Here is a 17,999-nt window from a genome sequence, read left to right as displayed (position 1 = left end):
TCCGACAGTGCAGCGCTCCCTCAGTACGGCCCCTCCGACAGTGCAGCGCTCCCTCAGTACTGCCCCTCTGACAGTACGGCGCTTCCTCAGTACTGCCCCTCCGACAGTGCAGTGCTCCCTCAGTACTGCCCCTCTGACAGTACGGCGCTTCCTCAGTACTGCCCCTCCGACAGTGCAGCGCTCCCTCAGTACTGCCCCTCCGACAGTGCAGCCCTCCCTCAGTACTGCCCCTCCGACAGTGCAGCACTCCCTCAGTAGTGCCCCTCCGACAGTGCAGCACTCCCTCAGTACTGCCCCTCCGACAGTGCAGCGCTCCCTCCGTACTGCCCCTCCGACAGTGCAGCGTTCCCTCAGTACTGCCCCTCCGACAGTGCAGCGCTCCCTCCGTACTGTCCCTCCGGCGGTGCAGCGCTCCCTCAGTAGTGTCCCTCCGACAGTGCAGCACTCCCTCAGTACTGCACCTCCGACAGTGCAGCACTCCCTCAGTACTGCCCCTCCGACAGTGCAGCGCTCCCTCAGTACTGCCCCGCCGACAGTGCAGCGCTCCCTCAGTACTGCCCCGCCGACAGTGCAGCGCTCCCTCAGTACTGTCCCTCCGGCAGTGCAGCGCTCCCTCAGTACTGTCCCTCCGACAGCGCAGCCCCCCCTCAGTACTGCCCCTCCGACAGTGCAGCGCTCCCTCAGTACTGCCCCTCCAACAGTGCAGCGCTCCCTCAGTACTGCCCCTCCGACAGTGCAGCGCTCCCTCAGTACTGCCCCTCTGACAGTACGGCGCTTCCTCAGTACTGCCCCTCCGACAGTGCAGCGCTCCCTCAGTACTGCCCCTCTGACAGTACGGCGCTTCCTCAGTACTGCCCCTCCGACAGTGCAGCGCTCCCTCAGTACTGCCCCTCCGACAGTGCAGCACTCCCTCAGTAGTGCCCCTCCGACAGTGCAGCACTCCCTCAGTACTGCCCCTCCGACAGTGCAGCACTCCCTCAGTACTGCCCCTCCGACAGTGCAGCCCTCCCTCAGTACTGCCCCTCCGACAGTGCAGCACTCCCTCAGTAGTGCCCCTCCGACAGTGCAGCACTCCCTCAGTACTGCCCCTCCAACAGTGCAGCGCTCCCTCAGTACTGTCCCTCCGACAGTGCAGCCCTCCCTCAGTACTGCCCCTCCGACAGTGCAGCGCTCCCTCAGTACTGCCCCTCCGACAGTGCAGCGGTCCATTGGGATTGTGTTCAATGGGAGTGAATGGAAAGGGATTTAAGCCAATGGGATTCTTACAGCGGGATCAAATGGGAAGGGGTTTGGGTCCATTGGGATTGTGTTCAATGGGAGTGAATGGGAAGGCATTTGGTCCATTGGGATTGTGTTCAGTGGGAGTGATGGGTGGAGGCATGGTTTGTGATTGAAGCTCAGTAAGATGTTCCTTACCGATTCCTCGTCTTCTGTCCCTCCCTACGTTCAAGGTGCTGTCCTACCTTAATGCAGAGAACACCTTCTTCCACCAGGGTTACGACCTCCTCAAGGATCTGGATCCACTCATGAAGAACATGTCAACTCAGGTGAAGGAGGGCGGTGACTGGGAAGATACTCCTGAATGGCTATCCTGCACACCATCTGGTGGGGGTTGGTGGCGGAGATAGCGTAGCTATCATTGCACGGGGCTCCACAACCTTCTCACTCCCCAGGCAACACTGATTGGCGTAAGGGAATATAGGAACAGGGCCGAGCTTGTTCACTCAATTAGATCATGGCCGATCTGTATCTCGACTCCATCTACCTGCCTTGGTTCCTTATCTCTTGCTACCCTTACCCAACCCAAGACCTTATCGATCTCAGTCTTGCAATTTTCAATTGATCCACAGTCTTTTGTTGGGTGGGGGAGAGAGTTCCAAATTTCCACTATCGTTTGTGTGAAGAACTGCTCCCTGACATCACCCCTGAACGGCTCAGCTCTAATTTTAAGGTTAATGCCCCCTTGATCTGGATTCCCCCCCCCCCCAGCAGAAGAAGTAGTTTCTCCCGACTTTTGATCATCTCTAAACACCTCGATCAGTTTACCCCTCAATCTCCTAACTTCCATCCACTTGTATCCCAGCCCTCTTAGGATTGGGTCCATTGGGATTCTGTACACTGGGAATGAATGGGAAGGGGTTTGGGTCCATTGGGATTCTGTACAATGGAAGTGAATGGGAAGTGGTTTGGGTCCATTGGGATTCTGTACAATGGAAGTGAATGGGAAGTGGTTTGGGTCCATTGGGATTCTGTAGAATGGAAGTGAATGGGAAGTGGTTTGGGTCCATTGGGATTCTGTACAATGGGAATGAATGGGAAGGGGTTTAGGTCCATTGGGATTCTGTACAATGGGAATGAATGGGAAGGAGTTTAGGTCCATTGGGATTCTGTACAATGGGAGTGAATAGGAAGGGGTTTAGGTCTATTGAGATTCTGTACAGTGGGAGTGAATGGGAAGGGGTTTGGGTCCATTGGGATTCTGTACAATGGAAGTGAATGGGAAGTGGTTTGGGTCCATTGGGATTCTGTACAATGGAAGTGAATGGGAAGGGGTTTGGGTCCATTGGGATTCTGTACAATGGGAATGAATGGGAAGGGGTTTGGGTCCATTGGGATTCTGTACAATGGGAGTGAATGGGAAGGGGTTTGGGTCCATTGGGATTCTGTACAATGGAAGTGAATGGGAAGGGGTTTGGGTCCATTGAGATTCTGTACAATGGGAGTGAATAGGAAGGGGTTTGGGTCCATTGGGATTCTGTACAATGGCAGTGAATGGGAACGGGTTTGGGTCCATTGGGATTCTGTACAATGGGAGTGAATAGGAAGGGGTTTGGGTCCATTGGGATTCTGTACAATGGGAGTGAATGGGAAGGGGTTTGGGACCATTGAGATTCTGTACAATGGGAGTGAATGGGAAGTGGTTTGGGTCCATTGGGATTCTGTACAATGGAAGTGAATGGGAAGGGGTTTGGGTCCATTGGGATTCTGTACAATGGGAATGAATGGGAAGGGGTTTGGGTCCATTGGGATTCTGTACAATGGGAGTGAATGGGAAGGGGTTTGGGTCCATTGGGATTCTGTACAATGGAAGTGAATGGGAAGGGGTTTGGGTCCATTGGGATTCTGTACAATGGGAGTGAATAGGAAGGGGTTTGGGTCCATTGGGATTCTGTACAATGGCAGTGAATGGGAACGGGTTTGGGTCCATTGGGATTCTGTACAATGGGAGTGAATAGGAAGGGGTTTGGGTCCATTGGGATTCTGTACAATGGGAGTGAATGGGAAGGGGTTTGGGACCATTGAGATTCTGTACAATGGGAGTGAATAGGAAGGGGTTTGGGTCCATTGAGATTCTGTACAATGGAAGTGAATGGGAAGGGGTTTGGGTCCATTGGGATTCTGTACAATGGAAGTGAATGGGAAGTGGTTTGGGTCCATTGGGATTCTGTACAATGGAAGTGAATGGGAAGGGGTTTGGGTCCATTGGGATTCTGTACAATGGGAGTGAATGGGAAGGGGTTTGGGTCCATTGGGATTCTGTACAATGGGAATGAATGGGAAGGGGTTTGGGTCCATTGGGATTCTGTACAATGGGAGTGAATGGGAAGGGGTTTGGGTCCATTGGGATTCTGTACAATGGAAGTGAATGGGAAGGGGTTTGGGTCCATTGGGATTCTGTACAATGGGAGTGAATAGGAAGGGGTTTGGGTCCATTGGGATTCTGTACAATGGCAGTGAATGGGAACGGGTTTGGGTCCATTGGGATTCTGTACAATGGGAGTGAATAGGAAGGGGTTTGGGTCCATTGGGATTCTGTACAATGGGAGTGAATGGGAAGGGGTTTGGGACCATTGAGATTCTGTACAATGGGAGTGAATGGGAAGGGGTTTGGGTCCATTGGGATTCTGTACAAAGGAAGTGAATGGGAAGGGGTTTGGGTCCATTGGGATTCTGTACAATGGGAGTGAATAGGAAGGGGTTTGGGTCCATTGGGATTCTGTACAATGGGAGTGAATGGGAAGGGGTTTGGGTCCATTGGGATTCTGTACAATGGGAATGAATGGGAAGGAGTTTAGGTCCATTGGGATTCTGTACAATGGGAATGAATGGGAAGGAGTTTAGGTCCATTGGGATTCTGTACAATGGGAATGAATGGGAAGGAGTTTAGGTCCATTGGGATTCTGTACAATGGGAGTGAATGGGAAGGGGTTTGGGTCCATTGGGATTCTGTACAATGGAAGTGAATGGGAAGGGGTTTGGGTCCATTGGGATTCTGTACAATGGGAGTGAATGGGAAGGGGTTTGGGTCCATTGGGATTCTGTACAATTGGAGTAACTGGGATCTGTTTGGATTCTGTGCAGTAAGTGGGTGATCATTCTTCACCTTGCTTGTAGCACGTCGGTATGAGGCGAATGGGAAGGGGCTTAAAATGTTGGGAACCTGCACAAGATGGAGCCAGTGGAATAACTCGCCGTTTTCAATATTTCTCCACCACTCTCCCCCTCAGCTCGATCAAATCGCCACCGAATCTGTGGCCCAACAGAAGGAGATGGAACAGAAGCACATGTCAGCTCAACAGCAGGTGAATTCAGACACCACCTCAACCTTGTACGTACTCCACTGGACCGAGAGGCTCCTGTCTTCAGGCTCATCCAGCCCCTGACTGAAGACTCGACAGGTTTTTGAGTCCTCCTTTGGAAGACCTTGTGTGTGAATTTCCTTTCCATCCCCGCACCCACCCTCCCGCCCCCCCCCCCCCCCCCGCCCGCCCGCTGTGAATAGTACTGAGCCCCACACAGAGCAGGATAGGAACTCGCAACAGGAGTAGGCATATTTGGCCCCCTCGAGCCTGTTACCATAGGGACACCAGTAGATCCATTCAGCCCCCTCGATCCTATTACCATAGGAACAGGAGTCGGCCCTCTCGAGGCTGTTACCATAGGAATAGGAGTAGGCCCATTCGGCCCTCGAGCTTGTTACATAGGAACAGGAGGAGGCAAGGCCTGTTCAGTCCCCTTGAGCCGATTACCAGAGGGACAGGAGTCTGGGCCATTCAACCCCCTTGAGCCTGTTACATAGGAACAGGAGGAGGCCATTCAACCCCCTTGAGCCTGTTGCATAGGAACAGGAGTAGGCCATTCAGCCCCTCGATCCTGTTACTTAGGAATAGGAGTAGGCCATTCAGCCCCCTTGAGTCTGTTACATAGGAACAGGAGGAGGCCATTCAGCCCCCTTGAGCCTGTTACATAGGAACAGGAGGAGGCCATTCAGCCCCCTTGAGTCTGTTGCATAGAAACAGGAGGAGGCCATTCAGCCACCTCGAGCCTGTTCCATAGGAACAGGAGGAGGCCATTCAGCCCCCTTGAGTCTGTTGCATAGAAACAGGAGTAGGCCATTCAGCCCCCTTGAGTCTGTTACATAGGAACAGGAGGAGGCCATTCAGCCCCCTTGAGCCTGTTACATAGGAACAGGAGGAGGCCATTCAGCCCCCTTGAGTCTGTTACTTAGGAATAGGAGTAGGCCATTCAGCCCCCTTGAGTCTGTTACATAGGAACAGGAGGAGGCCATTCAACCCCCTTGAGTCTGTTACTTAGGAATAGGAGGAGGCCATTCACAGAATCACAGAATCACAGAAACCCCACAGTGCAGATAGAGGCCATTTCGGCCCATCGAGCCTGCACCGACACATATCCCACCCGATCCCCGTAACCCCTACATCAACACATATCCCACCCTATCCCCACGTATTTAATCCCCCCTAACACTAAGGGTCAATTTATCATAGCCAATCAACCTAACCCGCACATCTTTGGACTGTGGGAGGAAACCGGAGCACCCGGAGGAAACCCACGCAAACACGGGGAGAATGTGCAAACTCCACATTCAGCCCCCTTGAGTCTGTTACACAGGAACAGGAGGAGGCCATTCAGCCCCCTTGAGTCTGTTACATAGGAACAGGAGGAGGCCCATTCAGCCCCCTTGAGTCTGTTACACAGGAACAGGAGGAGGCCATTCAGCCCCCTCGAGTCTGTTACACAGGAACAGGAGGAGGCCATTCAGCCCCCTTGAGTCTGTTACATAGGAACAGGAGGAGGCCATTCAGCCCCCTCGAGTCTGTTACACAGGAACAGGAGGAGGCCATTCAGCCCCCTCGAGTCTGTTACACAGGAACAGGAGGAGGCCATTCAGCCCCCTTGAGTCTGTTACACAGGAACAGGAGGAGGCCCATTCAGCCCCCTTGAGTCTGTTACACAGGAACAGGAGGAGGCCATTCAGCCCCCTTGAGTCTGTTACATAGGAACAGGAGGAGGCCATTCAGCCCCCTTGAGTCTGTTACACAGGAACAGGAGGAGGCCATTCAGCCCCCTTGAGTCTGTTACACAGGAACAGGAGGAGGCCATTCAGCCCCCTTGAGTCTGTTACATAGGAACAGGAGGAGGCCCATTCAGCCCCCTTGAGTCTGTTACACAGGAACAGGAGGAGGCCATTCAGCCCCCTTGAGTCTGTTACATAGGAACAGGAGGAGGCCATTCAGCCCCCTTGAGTCTGTTACACAGGAACAGGAGGAGGCCATTCAGCCCCCTTGAGTCTGTTACACAGGAACAGGAGGAGGCCATTCAGCCCCCTCGAGTCTGTTACACAGGAACAGGAGGAGGCCATTCAGCCCCCTTGAGTCTGTTACATAGGAACAGGAGGAGGCCATTCAGCCCCCTCGAGTCTGTTACACAGGAACAGGAGGAGGCCCATTCAGCCCCCTCGAGTCTGTTACACAGGAACAGGAGGAGGCCCATTCAGCCCCCTCGAGTCTGTTACACAGGAACAGGAGGAGGCCCATTCAGCCCCCTCGAGTCTGTTACACAGGAACAGGAGGAGGCCATTCAGCCCCCTCGAGTCTGTTACACAGGAACAGGAGGAGGCCCATTCAGCCCCCTCGAGTCTGTTACACAGGAACAGGAGGAGGCCATTCAGCCCCCCTCGTGTCTGTTACACAGGAACAGGAGGAGGCCCATTCAGCCCCTCGAGTCTGTTACACAGGAACAGGAGGAGGCCCATTCAGCCCCCTCGAGTCTGTTACACAGGAACAGGAGGAGGCCATTCAGCCCCCTCGAGTCTGTTACACAGGAACAGGAGGAGGCCCATTCAGCCCCCTCGAGTCTGTTACACAGGAACAGGAGGAGGCCATTCAGCCCCCCTCGAGTCTGTTACACAGGAACAGGAGGAGGCCCATTCAGCCCCTCGAGTCTGTTACACAGGAACAGGAGGAGGCCCATTCAGCCCCCTTGAGTCTGTTACTTAGGAACAGGAGGAGGCCATTCAGCCCCCCTCGAGCCTGTTACACAGGAACAGGAGGAGGCCCATTCAGCCCCCTTGAGTCTGTTACACAGGAACAGGAGGAGGCCATTCAGCCCCCCTCGAGCCTGTTACACGGGAACAGGAGGAGGCCATTCAACCCCCTCGAGTCTGTTACACGGGAACAGGGGGAGGCCCATTCAGCCCCCTCGAGTCTGTTGCACGGGAACAGGGGGAGGCCCATTCAACCCCCTCGAGTCTGTTACACGGGAACAGGGGGAGGCCCATTCAGCCCCCACGAGCCTGTTACACAGGAACAGGAGGAGGCCATTCAGCCCCCCTCGAGCCTGTTACACAGGAACAGGAGGAGGCCATTCAACCCCCTCGAGTCTGTTACACGGGAACAGGGGGAGGCCCATTCAGACCCCTCGAGCCTGCTCCGACATTCAGTCAGACCACGGCTGATCTGCACCTCAACCCCATTTACCTGCCTTTGCTCTACATCCCTTGATGCCCTTACCCAACACAAAAATCTGTCGATCTCAATTGGCCCCCACAGCATCCACAGCCTTTTGGGGGAGAGCGTCCCAGATTTCCACCAGCCTTTGTGTGAAGAAGTGCTTCCTGACATCACCCCTGAACGGCCTGGCTCTAAATTTAAGGTCCTGCGCCTTTGTTCTGGACTCCTCCCCCTCCCCCCCCCTCAACCAGAGGAAATAGAAACATAGAAGATTGGAGCAGGAGTCGGCCATTCGGCCCCTCGAGCCTGCTCCGCCATTTAATGAGATCATGGCTGATCATCCAAATTCAGTACCCTGTCCCTGCCTTCTCCCCATATCCCTTGATCCCTTTAGCCTCAAGAAATATATCTAACTCCTTCTTGAATATATTTAATGAATTGGCCTCCACTGCCTTCTGTGGTAGAGAATTCCACAGGTTCACCACTCTCTGGGTGAAGAAATTCCTCCTCATCTCAGTCCTAAATGGCTTGCCCCTTATCCTTAGACTGTGACCCCTGGTTCTGGACTCCCCGACCATCGGGAACATCCTTCCAGCATCTAGTCTGTCTAGTCCTGTTAGAATTTTATAAGTTTCAATGAGATCCCCTCTCCTTCTAAACTCCAGCGAGTATAAGCCCAATCGACCCAATCTCTCCTCATACGTCATTCCTGCCATCCCAGGTATCAGCCTGGTGAATCTTCGCTGCACTCCTTCCATGGCAAGAACATCCTTCCTCAGATAAGGCGACCAAAACTGCACACAATGCTCAAGGTGCGGTCTCACCAAGGCCCTGTACAACTGCAGCAAGACATCCTTGTTCCTGTACTCGAATCCTCTCACTACGAAGGCCAACATACCATTTGCCTTCTTAACCGCCTGCTGCACCTGCATGCTTACTTTCAGCGACTGGTGCACAAGGAAATAGTTTCTATCGACCCGATCAAATCCTTTAATAATTTTAAACACCTCGATTAGATCACCCCCCCCAATCTTCGAAACTCAAAGGAATACAAGCCCAGTTTATGCAACCTGTCCTCATAATTGACCCCTTTTAGCCCCGGTTACATTCTGGTGAATCTGCGCTGCACCCCCTCCGAGGCCAATCTATCGTTCCTGCGGTGCGGAGCCCAGAACCGAACACAGTTACTCCAGCTGGGGTCTGACCAGAGCTCTGTACAACTGCAGCGATAACTTCCACCCCTCTGTGTTCCAGCCCCCTCGAGATAAAGGACAACATTCCATTAGTCTCTTTAATTATTTTTTGTACCTGCACACTAGCTTTTAACACGGACCCCTCAACCTCCCTGCTCCTCCACAGCTTGTGGTCTCCTGCTATTTGGAAAATATTCCTATTTGTTTTTCTTGGATCCAGAGTGGATGGCCTCGCACTTTCCCACGTCGAACTCCGTCTGCCCCGGTTTTGCCCACTCAATTCAATTCAATTCAATTCAAATCGCTTTATTGGCATGATAAGGTACATCTTATGTTGCCAAAGCATCAAAATACATTTATGGTTGAACACATAAATGCAGATCTATTCATACAGTGTATAAACAGATATATCCCTGAGTGTATAAATATACATTCGTATAATTTATATATACTCTTTTCTTAGGTTTACTGATTGTCCCTCTGTTTATGGCAAGCTGTAACATAGTGTGCCGCTAAGGTTACACAGTTTCTCTGTTCCCCTAGTAGGTATGGGAGTTTTTGGTCGTCATTCAAATTTCTGAATTCAGGGCATATTTGTGAGAGTTTTTGGTAGAAATTCTCCCTGATGCCCTGATATTTTCCACAAGCTGTGAGGAAGTGCCTCTCTGTCTCCACCACTCCCTGACTGCAGTGAGAGCATATCCTGTCCTCTCTTGGCAGCCGGGTCTGCCTGTGTCTGCCTTTTTCGATCGCCAGGCTATGTTCACTAAGTCTGTACCTTGTCAAGGTTTTTCTCAGTTTGCTATCCTTTACCATGGTCTCTCAGTGTCCCCTTTGCAACCGCCTGTTCCCGTCTGCGCGCTTCACTGTGCCTTCTAACTTGGTGCAGTCTGCGAACTTGGACCCGCAGCTCTCTATTCCTTCAGCCAACTCGTTGTTGAACATGGTGAGAAGCTGAGGCCCCCGGTACAGATCCCTGGGGAACGCCAGTCGGTGCCCATTTCCCATTATACTTGCCTTCATTAGCCGAGGCATAGAATATAAGAGCAGGGAGGTTACGATGGAGCTGTGCAAAACGCTAGTTAGGCCACAGCTGGAATACTGTGTGCAGTTCTGGTCGCCACACTATAGGAAGGATGTGATTGCATTGGAGAGGGTGCAGAGGAGATTCACCAGGATGTTACCTGGGCTGGAGCGTTTCAGCTATGAAGAGAGACTGGACAGGCTGGGGTTGTTTTCCTTAGAGCAGAGAAGGCTGAGGGGGGACCTGATTGAGGTGTACAAAATTATGAGGGGCATAGATAGGGTAGATAGAAAGGAACTTTTCCCCTTAGTAGAGGGGTCAATAATCAGGGGGCATAGTTTCAAGGTAAGGGGCAGGAGGTTTAGAGGGGATTTGAGGAAAAGCTTTTTCACCCAGAGGGTGGTTGGAATCTGGAACTCACTGCCTGAGAGGGTGGTAGAGGCAGGAACCCTCACAACATTCAAGAAGCATTTAGATGAGCACTTGAAACGCCATAGCATACAAGGCTACGGACCAAGTGCTGGAAAATGGGATTAGAATAGACAGGGCTTGATGGCCGGCGCGGACACGATGGGCCGAAGGGCCTCTTTCTGTGCTGTATAACTCGATGACTCTATTATCCCTACTCTCTGTCTCTCACCTCCCAACCAATTACCGGCCCATGCCACACTCTGTCACCTCCAATTCCGTGGGCTCTCGTTTTTGCTGCTAATCTCTTGCGTGGAGCCTTAGCGAATGCCTTCTGGAAGTCCATATAGACAACGTCCATAGACACACGCCCCTATCTACCATGTTAGTGACCTAGAATCATACAGCGCAGAAGGAGGCCATTCGGCCCATCGTGCCTGTGCTAGCTCTCGGAAAGAGCGATCCAGTTAGTCCGACGCCTTCTGCTCGTTCCGCAGGTTTTTTTCCCTTCAAGTATTCATCCAATTTCCCTTTTGAAACTTACTATTGAATCTGCTTCCACCGTCCTTTCAGGCAGTGCATTCCAGATCACAACAACTCGCTGCGTTAAACAAATTCTCCTCATCTCCCCCTCTGGTTCTTTTGCCAATTACCTTAAATCTGTGTCCTCTGGTTACCGACGCTTCTCCCTAACTACACTGTCAAAACCCCACCGTGAGTGCGAACACCTCTCTTAAATCTCCCCTTAACCTTCTCTGGTCGAAGGAGAACAACCCCAGCTTTTCCCGTCTCTCCGGAGCAAGAACTCGGGCTGATATTTTTCCCCCATCCCCAATGCAATGGGACTGAGCCCAGTTGTAGCCCCTACACCCCACCTGACATTGGCTGTCTCAGCACAGGCCGGGGATGGAACCTGGGCCTTTCCTGGTGTGTGTGTGTGTGTGTGTGTGTGCCTCAGTCCCACACTGGGTGAGATTAGGCTAACTCAGCACAGGCCGGGAACGGAGCCTGGGCCTTTCCTGCTCAGTGTGTGTGGGGCTCAGTCTCCACACTGGGTGAGGATCAGGCTAACTGAGCACAGGCCGGGAACGGAGCCTGGGCCTTTCCTGCTCAGTGTGTGTGGGGCTCAGTCTCCACACCGGGTGTGAGATCAGGCTAACTCAGCACAGGCCGGGAACGGAGCCTGGGCCTTTCCTGCTCAGTGTGTGGGGCTCAGTCTCCACACTGGGTGTGAGATCAGGCTGTTTCAGCACAGGCCGGGAACGGAGCCTGGGTCTTTCCTGCTCAGTGTGTGGGGCTCAGTCCCCACACCGGGTGTGAGATCAGGCTAACTGAGCACAGGCCGGGGATGGAGCCTGGGTCTTTCCTGCTCAGTGTGTGGGGCTCAGTCTCCACACCGGGTGTGAGATCAGGCTAACTCAGCACAGGCCGGGAATGGAGCCTGGGCCTTTCCTGCTCAGTGTGTGTGGGGCTCAGTCTCCACACCGGGTGTGAGATCAGGCTGTTTCAGCACAGGCCGGGAATGGAGCCTGGGCCTTTCCTGCTCAGTGTGTGGGGCTCAGTCTCCACACCGGGTGTGAGATCAGGCTAACTCAGCACAGGCCGGGAACGGAGCCTGGGCCTTTCCTGCTCAGTGTGTGGGGCTCAGTCTCCACACTGGGTGTGGGGCTCAGTCTCCACACTGGGTGTGAGATCAGGCTGTTTCAGCACAGGCCGGGAACGGAGCCTGGGTCTTTCCTGCTCAGTGTGTGGGGCTCAGTCTCCACACTGGGTGTGAGATCAGGCTGTTTCAGCACAGGCCGGGGATGGAGCCTGGGTCTTTCCTGCTCAGTGTGTGGGGCTCAGTCCCCACACCGGGTGTGAGATCAGGCTGTTTCAGCACAGGCCGGGGATGGAGCCTGGGCCTTTCCTGCTCTGTGTGTGGGGCTCAGTCTCCACACTGGGTGTGAGATCAGGCTGTTTCAGCACAGGCCGGGAATGGAGCCTGGGCCTTTCCTGCTCTGTGTGTGGGGCTCAGTCTCCACACTGGGTGTGAGATCAGGCTGTTTCAGCACAGGCCGGGAACGGAGCCTGGGCCTTTCCTGCTCAGTGTGTGGGGCTCAGTCTCCACACTGGGTGTGAGATCAGGCTGTTTCAGCACAGGCCGGGAACGGAGCCTGGGCCTTTCCTGCTCTGTGTGTGTGTGTGTGTGGGGCTCAGTTCCCACACTGGGTGTGAGATCAGGCTGTTTCAGCACAGGCCGGGAATGGAGCCTGGGTCTTTCCTTCAGTAACACAGACCCTGTGAGCCCAGCGTGGACTCTGCTGCCACCTTGTGGCCAGACTGCGTCTAGGCGCTTTGTTAAAATCAGAGAATGATGCAGCACAGAAGGAGGCCATTCGGCCCATCCTGCCTGTGCCAGCTCTTTGAAAGAGCTGTCCAATTAGTCCCACTCCACTCTGCAAATTTTTCCACTTCAAGTATTTATCCAATTCCCTATTATTGAATCTGCTTCCACCAGCCTTTCAGGCAGCGCATTCCAGATCATCATAACGCGCTGCGTAAAAAAATGTTTGCTTTCCTCATCTGCCCCTCTGGTTCTTTAGCCAATTACCTTAAATCTGTGTCCCCCTGGTTACCGACCCTCCTGCCAGTGGAAACAGCTTCTCCTTATTTAACCCTTCATGAGTTTGAATGCCTGTCTAAATCTCCCCTTAACCTTCTCTGTTCCAAGGCGAACAATCCCAGCTTTTTCAAAATGTATATATTCACGGGATGTTACCCTTGAGAAGGTGGTGGTGAGCCGCCGCCTTGAACCGCTACAGTCCATGTGGTGAAGGTGCTGTTAGGGAGGGAGTTCCAGGATTTTGACCTAGCGACGATGAAGGAACGGCGATATATTTCCAAGTCAGGATGGCGTGTGACTTGGAGGGGAACTTGGAGGTGGCGGTGTTCCCATGCGCCTGCTGCCCTTGTCCTTCTAGGTAGTAGAGGTTGTGGATTTGGAAGGTAGTGTTCCAGACCCCCACACCCCTCTGGGTGAAAAAAATTCTCCTCAAATCCCCTCGAAACCTCCGACCAATTACTTTAAATCTGTGCCCCCTGGTTATTGACCCCTCTGCTAAGGGAAATCGGTTCTTCCTATCCACTCTATCTGGGCCCTTCATAATTTTATACACCTCAATTAGGTCTCCCCTCAGCCTCCTCTGTTCCAAAGAAAACAACCCCAGCCTGTCCAGTCTTTCCTCATAGCTAAAATTCCCCAGCCCAGGCAACATCCTCATAAATCTCCTCTGCACCCTCTCTAGTGCGATCACATCCTTCCTGTAATGTGGTGACCAGAACTGTACGCAGTATTCGAGCTGCGGCCTAACTAGTGTTTTATACAATTCGAGCACAACCTCCCTGCTCTTATATTCTATGCCTCGGCTAATAAAAGCAAGTATCCCGTATACCTTCTTAACCACCTTATCTACCTGTCCTGCTACCTTCAGGGATCTGTGGACATGCACTCCAAGGTCCCTCTGACCCTCCGCACCTCTCAGTGTCCTACCATTTAATGTGTATTCTCTTGCCTTGTTCGACCTCCCCAAATGCATTACCACACACTTCTCCAGATTGAATTCCATTTGCCATACTTCCTACATTCACATCTAGATCATTGATATACACCACAAAAAGCAAAGGACCCAGTACTGAGCCCTGCGGAACCTCACTGGAAACAACCTTCCAGTCACACAAACACCCTTTGATCATTAACCCTTTGTTTCCTGTCTCTGAGCCAATTTTGGATCCAACTTACCACTTTGTCCTGGATCCCATGGGCTTTTACTTTTGTGATCAGTCTGCCATGTGGGACCTTATCAAAAGCCTTGCTAAAGTCCAGATACACTACATCAAACTCACTACCCTCATCGACCCTCCTTGTTACCTCCTCAAAAAATTCAATCAAGTTAGTCAGACACGACCTTCCAATAACAAATCCGTGCTGACTGTCCCTGATTAATCCGTGTCTTTCTAAATGAAGGTTTATCCTGTCCCTCAGAATTTTTTCCAATAATTTTCCCACCACCGAGGTTAGGCTGACTGCCCTGTAATTATGCGGTCTATCCCTTTCTCCCTTTTTGAACAAGGGTACCACATTAGCAGTCCTCCGGCACCACACCTGTAGCCAGAGAGGATTGGAAAATGATGGTCAGAGCCTCCGCTATTTCCTCTCTTACTTCTCTTAACAGTCTGGGATACATTTCATCCGGGCCTGGGGATTTATCCACTTTCAAAGATGCTAAACCCCTTAATACTTCCTCTCTCACTATGTTTATTTCATCTAATATTTCACACTGCTCCTCCCTGACTGCTATGTCTGCATCGTCCCTCTCTCTTGTGAAAACAGACGCAAAGTATTCATGAAGAACCATGTCCATATCTTCCGCCTCTACACACTGGTTACCTTTATGGTCCCTAATAGGCCCCACTCTTACTTTAGTTATCCTCTTGCTCTTAATGTATTTATAAAACATCTTTGGGTTTTCCTTGACTTTACTTGCCAATATTGTTTCATGCCCTCTCTTTGCTTTCCTAATATCCTTTTTAAATTCACCCCTGCACTTTCTACACTCCTCTCAGCTTTCTGCAGTATTGAGTCCTCGGTATCTGTCATAAACTTCCCTTTTTTTCTTTATCCTACCCTGTATGCCCCTTGACATCCAGGGAGCTCTAGATTTGTTAGTCCCACCCTTTTTCTTGAAGGGAACATACTTGCTCTAAACCCTCACTATCTCCTCCCACTGCTCTGACACTGATTTACCGTCAAGTTTCTGTCTCCAGTCCACTTTGGCTAAAATCACCTCTCAGCCCAGTAAAATGAGCTTTTCCCCAATTGAGAACGTTTATTCCTGGTCTATCCATGTCCTTTTCCATATCTACCCTAAATCTAACTGAATTATGATCACTACCACCAATGTGCTCTCCCACTGATACCCTTTCCACCTGCCCAGCTTCATTCCCTGAAACTAGGTCCAGAACCGCCCCCTCTCTCGTCGGGCTTGCTACGTACTGGCTAAAAAAGTTCGCCTGAATGCATTTTAAGAATTCTGCTCCCTCGATGCCTTTCACACTAATTTTATCCCAGTTAATATTAGGGAAGTTGAAATCCCCTACTATTACTGCCCTATTTTTGCACGTCTCAGAAATTTGCCTACATATTTGCTCTTCGCTCTCTCTCTGACTGTTCGGAGGTCTGTAGTACACTCCCAGCAGTGTGATCGCCCCTTTTTTGTTTTTCAGTTCACCCCATATGGCCTCATTTGATGATCCTCCCTCCTCACAGCTGTAATTGATGCTTTAATCAATATTGTGACCCCCCCCCCGTCCTTTTTTATCCCCCTCTCTATCTCGTCTGAAAACCCTGTAACCATTCCTGCCCTTTCAGCCATGTCTCAGTAATACTAGCTATAACATCATACTCCCAAGTATCTATCTGTGCCCTCAGCTCATCTTATTCCCCTATCTCCTTGGGAGAGAAATTCGGTATCGCCCCATTTGGGGCGCAATTATTGGCCGGGCGCAAAGTTTAGCGCCTGGCGCTAATTATCGCCTTCGACTGCAAACTTGGCCTCTATCGCCCCTGGAGGTGATTGGAGCGCTAAATCAGGCGCTACACACCTCTCTTAAGGCGCTAATGCCGAGGAGCGAGGCGCTACCTCAGAGCGCTGGCGAAGCTCATGTGATGTCAGTCAGCAATGGAATACAGACACACTGGTGCCGGCCAGTTCTTAAAGGGGAGGGTCGATCTTGCTCTCCATCCACACCCTGCTCATTGCAGCCTTGAATCTCGGCCTGGGGAGACCTGTACATTAATTCTGTTGCAAAGAACAATGGAGAGGCCCAGGGAAAGAGCTCAGGGTGCAGCCCCCATAGTCTCTTGTAAATCGATGCAAGGAAGGTCAAATCAAAATGAACAGCGTTGAATCTCTCCAGAAATCTCGCTCTCTCTCTCTCAGAATGCGTGGTGCAAAAATGTCGCCGACAAAAAAAGGCAGGAAGTGGCCGCCTTTAAATAGCGTTCCCCCCCCCCAGTCCCTTCCCGACTGCAAAACGCTCCCCTCTACCTGTCGTTGCTAGCGGCAGGCAGAAAGGCAAGGGGGCGCCACACAACATCCAGTCCCGGGCGTTGCACGCTCGACTGACGTCACGATCTGCGGGCGCAGGAGATCGCGGCGGTAGTGTTTAGTGCCGCCGCAAAATGTCTGGTCAATTTCGCGAGTGGCGCAAACATCGCCGCGCCCGGGCGCTAGTTGCTTTGCGCTCGCGCTAACCAACCGAATGTTTCCCCTTTGTGTTGAAGTATATCCCATTTAGCACTGCCAAACTCCCTTGTTGTCTATTTTCTAGCCTTTGTTTCCTCTGCCTACCAAACTCGCTTACTCATTTTCTGCCTTCCATTTCCAGCTTTGCTTCTCTCCCTTCTCAAGAATCTACTCTCAGGCTCCCATCCCCCTGCCAAGCTAGTTTAAACCCTCCCCAACAGCACTAGTGGACCCCGCCGCGAGGATATTGGTTCCGGTCCTATTGAGGTGCAACTCGTCCTGGCTTGTGCAGGTCCCACCTCCCCCAGAAACGGTCCCAATGCCTCCGAAATCTAAAGCCCTCCCTCCTGCACCATCTCTCCAGCCACGCATTCATCTGTTCTACCCTCCTGTTTCTGTACTCACTAGTACGTGGCACCGGGAGTAATCTGGAGATTACTATCTTTGAAGTCCTGCTTTTTAATCCCTTTCCTAGTTCCCTAAACTCTGCCTGCAGGACCTCATCCCTCTTTCTGCCTATGTCGTTGGTACCGATATGGAACACGACCTCTGGCTGTTCACCCTCCCCCCTCAGAATGTCCTGCAGCCGCTCGGTGACATCCTTGACCCTGGCACCAGGGAGGCAACGTACCATCCTGGAGTCACGTCTACGGCCGCAGAAACGCCTGTCTGCTCCCCTAACTATCGAATCCCCTACCACTATTGCTCTTCCACTCTTCTTCCTCCCCGCCTGTGCAGCTGAGCCACCCGTGGTGCCGTGGACATGTCTCTGGCTGCTCTCCCCAGAGGAACCATCGCCCTCACCAGTATCCAGAACAGAATACTGGTTGGAGAGTGAGATGCACTCAGGGGGACTCCTGCACTACCTGCCTGGTCCTCCTCTTCTGTCTGGCGGTCACCCATTCCCTCTCTGCCTGGCACACTCCTAAGCTGCGGGGTGGCCACCTCCCGAAACGTGCTATCCACGGAGCTCTCAGCCTCGCGCAGGCACCGCAGTGACTGCAGCCGCCGCTCAAGCTCCGAAACCCGGAGCTCGAGCTGCTGTAGCTGGCGACACTTCCCGCACACGTGGTCGTCCAGGCCACGAGAAGCGTTCAGGATTACCCACATGGCACAGGATGTGCAATTCACGGGAATGAGCTACCCTGCCATGCCTCTGTATAATATACTATGAACTGCCTTGACAGAAATAAACTTAAAAACTTAACAAAAAAGCACTCACCAGCTACTCACCAATCACCTCCCTCCCTCTATTAATAGGCTATGAACTACTGAACAGAAATACACTTAAAACTTAACAGAAAATACCCAGCTACTCGCCAATCAGCTACTCGCC

At 52.2% G+C, this 17,999-nt stretch overlaps 1 protein-coding gene across 2 annotated transcripts in view; it reads left to right on the top strand.

The window, feature by feature from the left end:
• LOC147091302 (arf-GAP with coiled-coil, ANK repeat and PH domain-containing protein 2-like) overlaps nt 1-17,999 on the top strand; it is a 100,376-nt gene that overhangs the window by 14,510 nt on the left and 67,867 nt on the right. For both annotated transcript variants that reach the window (XM_085976724.1, XM_085976725.1), the window contains exons 3-4: nt 1,452-1,547; nt 4,509-4,583. In XM_085976724.1, coding sequence (XP_085832850.1) covers nt 1,452-1,547; nt 4,509-4,583 — 171 coding nt within the window. The remainder of the gene's footprint in view (nt 1-1,451; nt 1,548-4,508; nt 4,584-17,999) is intronic.

The sequence above is a fragment of the Somniosus microcephalus genome, unplaced genomic scaffold, assembly GCF_052327205.1.
Source record: "Somniosus microcephalus isolate GS21.2 unplaced genomic scaffold, FLI_Smic_1.0 unresolved_chr3, whole genome shotgun sequence".
In the NCBI taxonomy this organism is placed as follows: domain Eukaryota; kingdom Metazoa; phylum Chordata; class Chondrichthyes; order Squaliformes; family Somniosidae; genus Somniosus; species Somniosus microcephalus.
The sequence above is the reverse complement of the archived record's forward strand: the minus strand, read 5'-3'. Positions and strand labels throughout refer to the sequence as shown.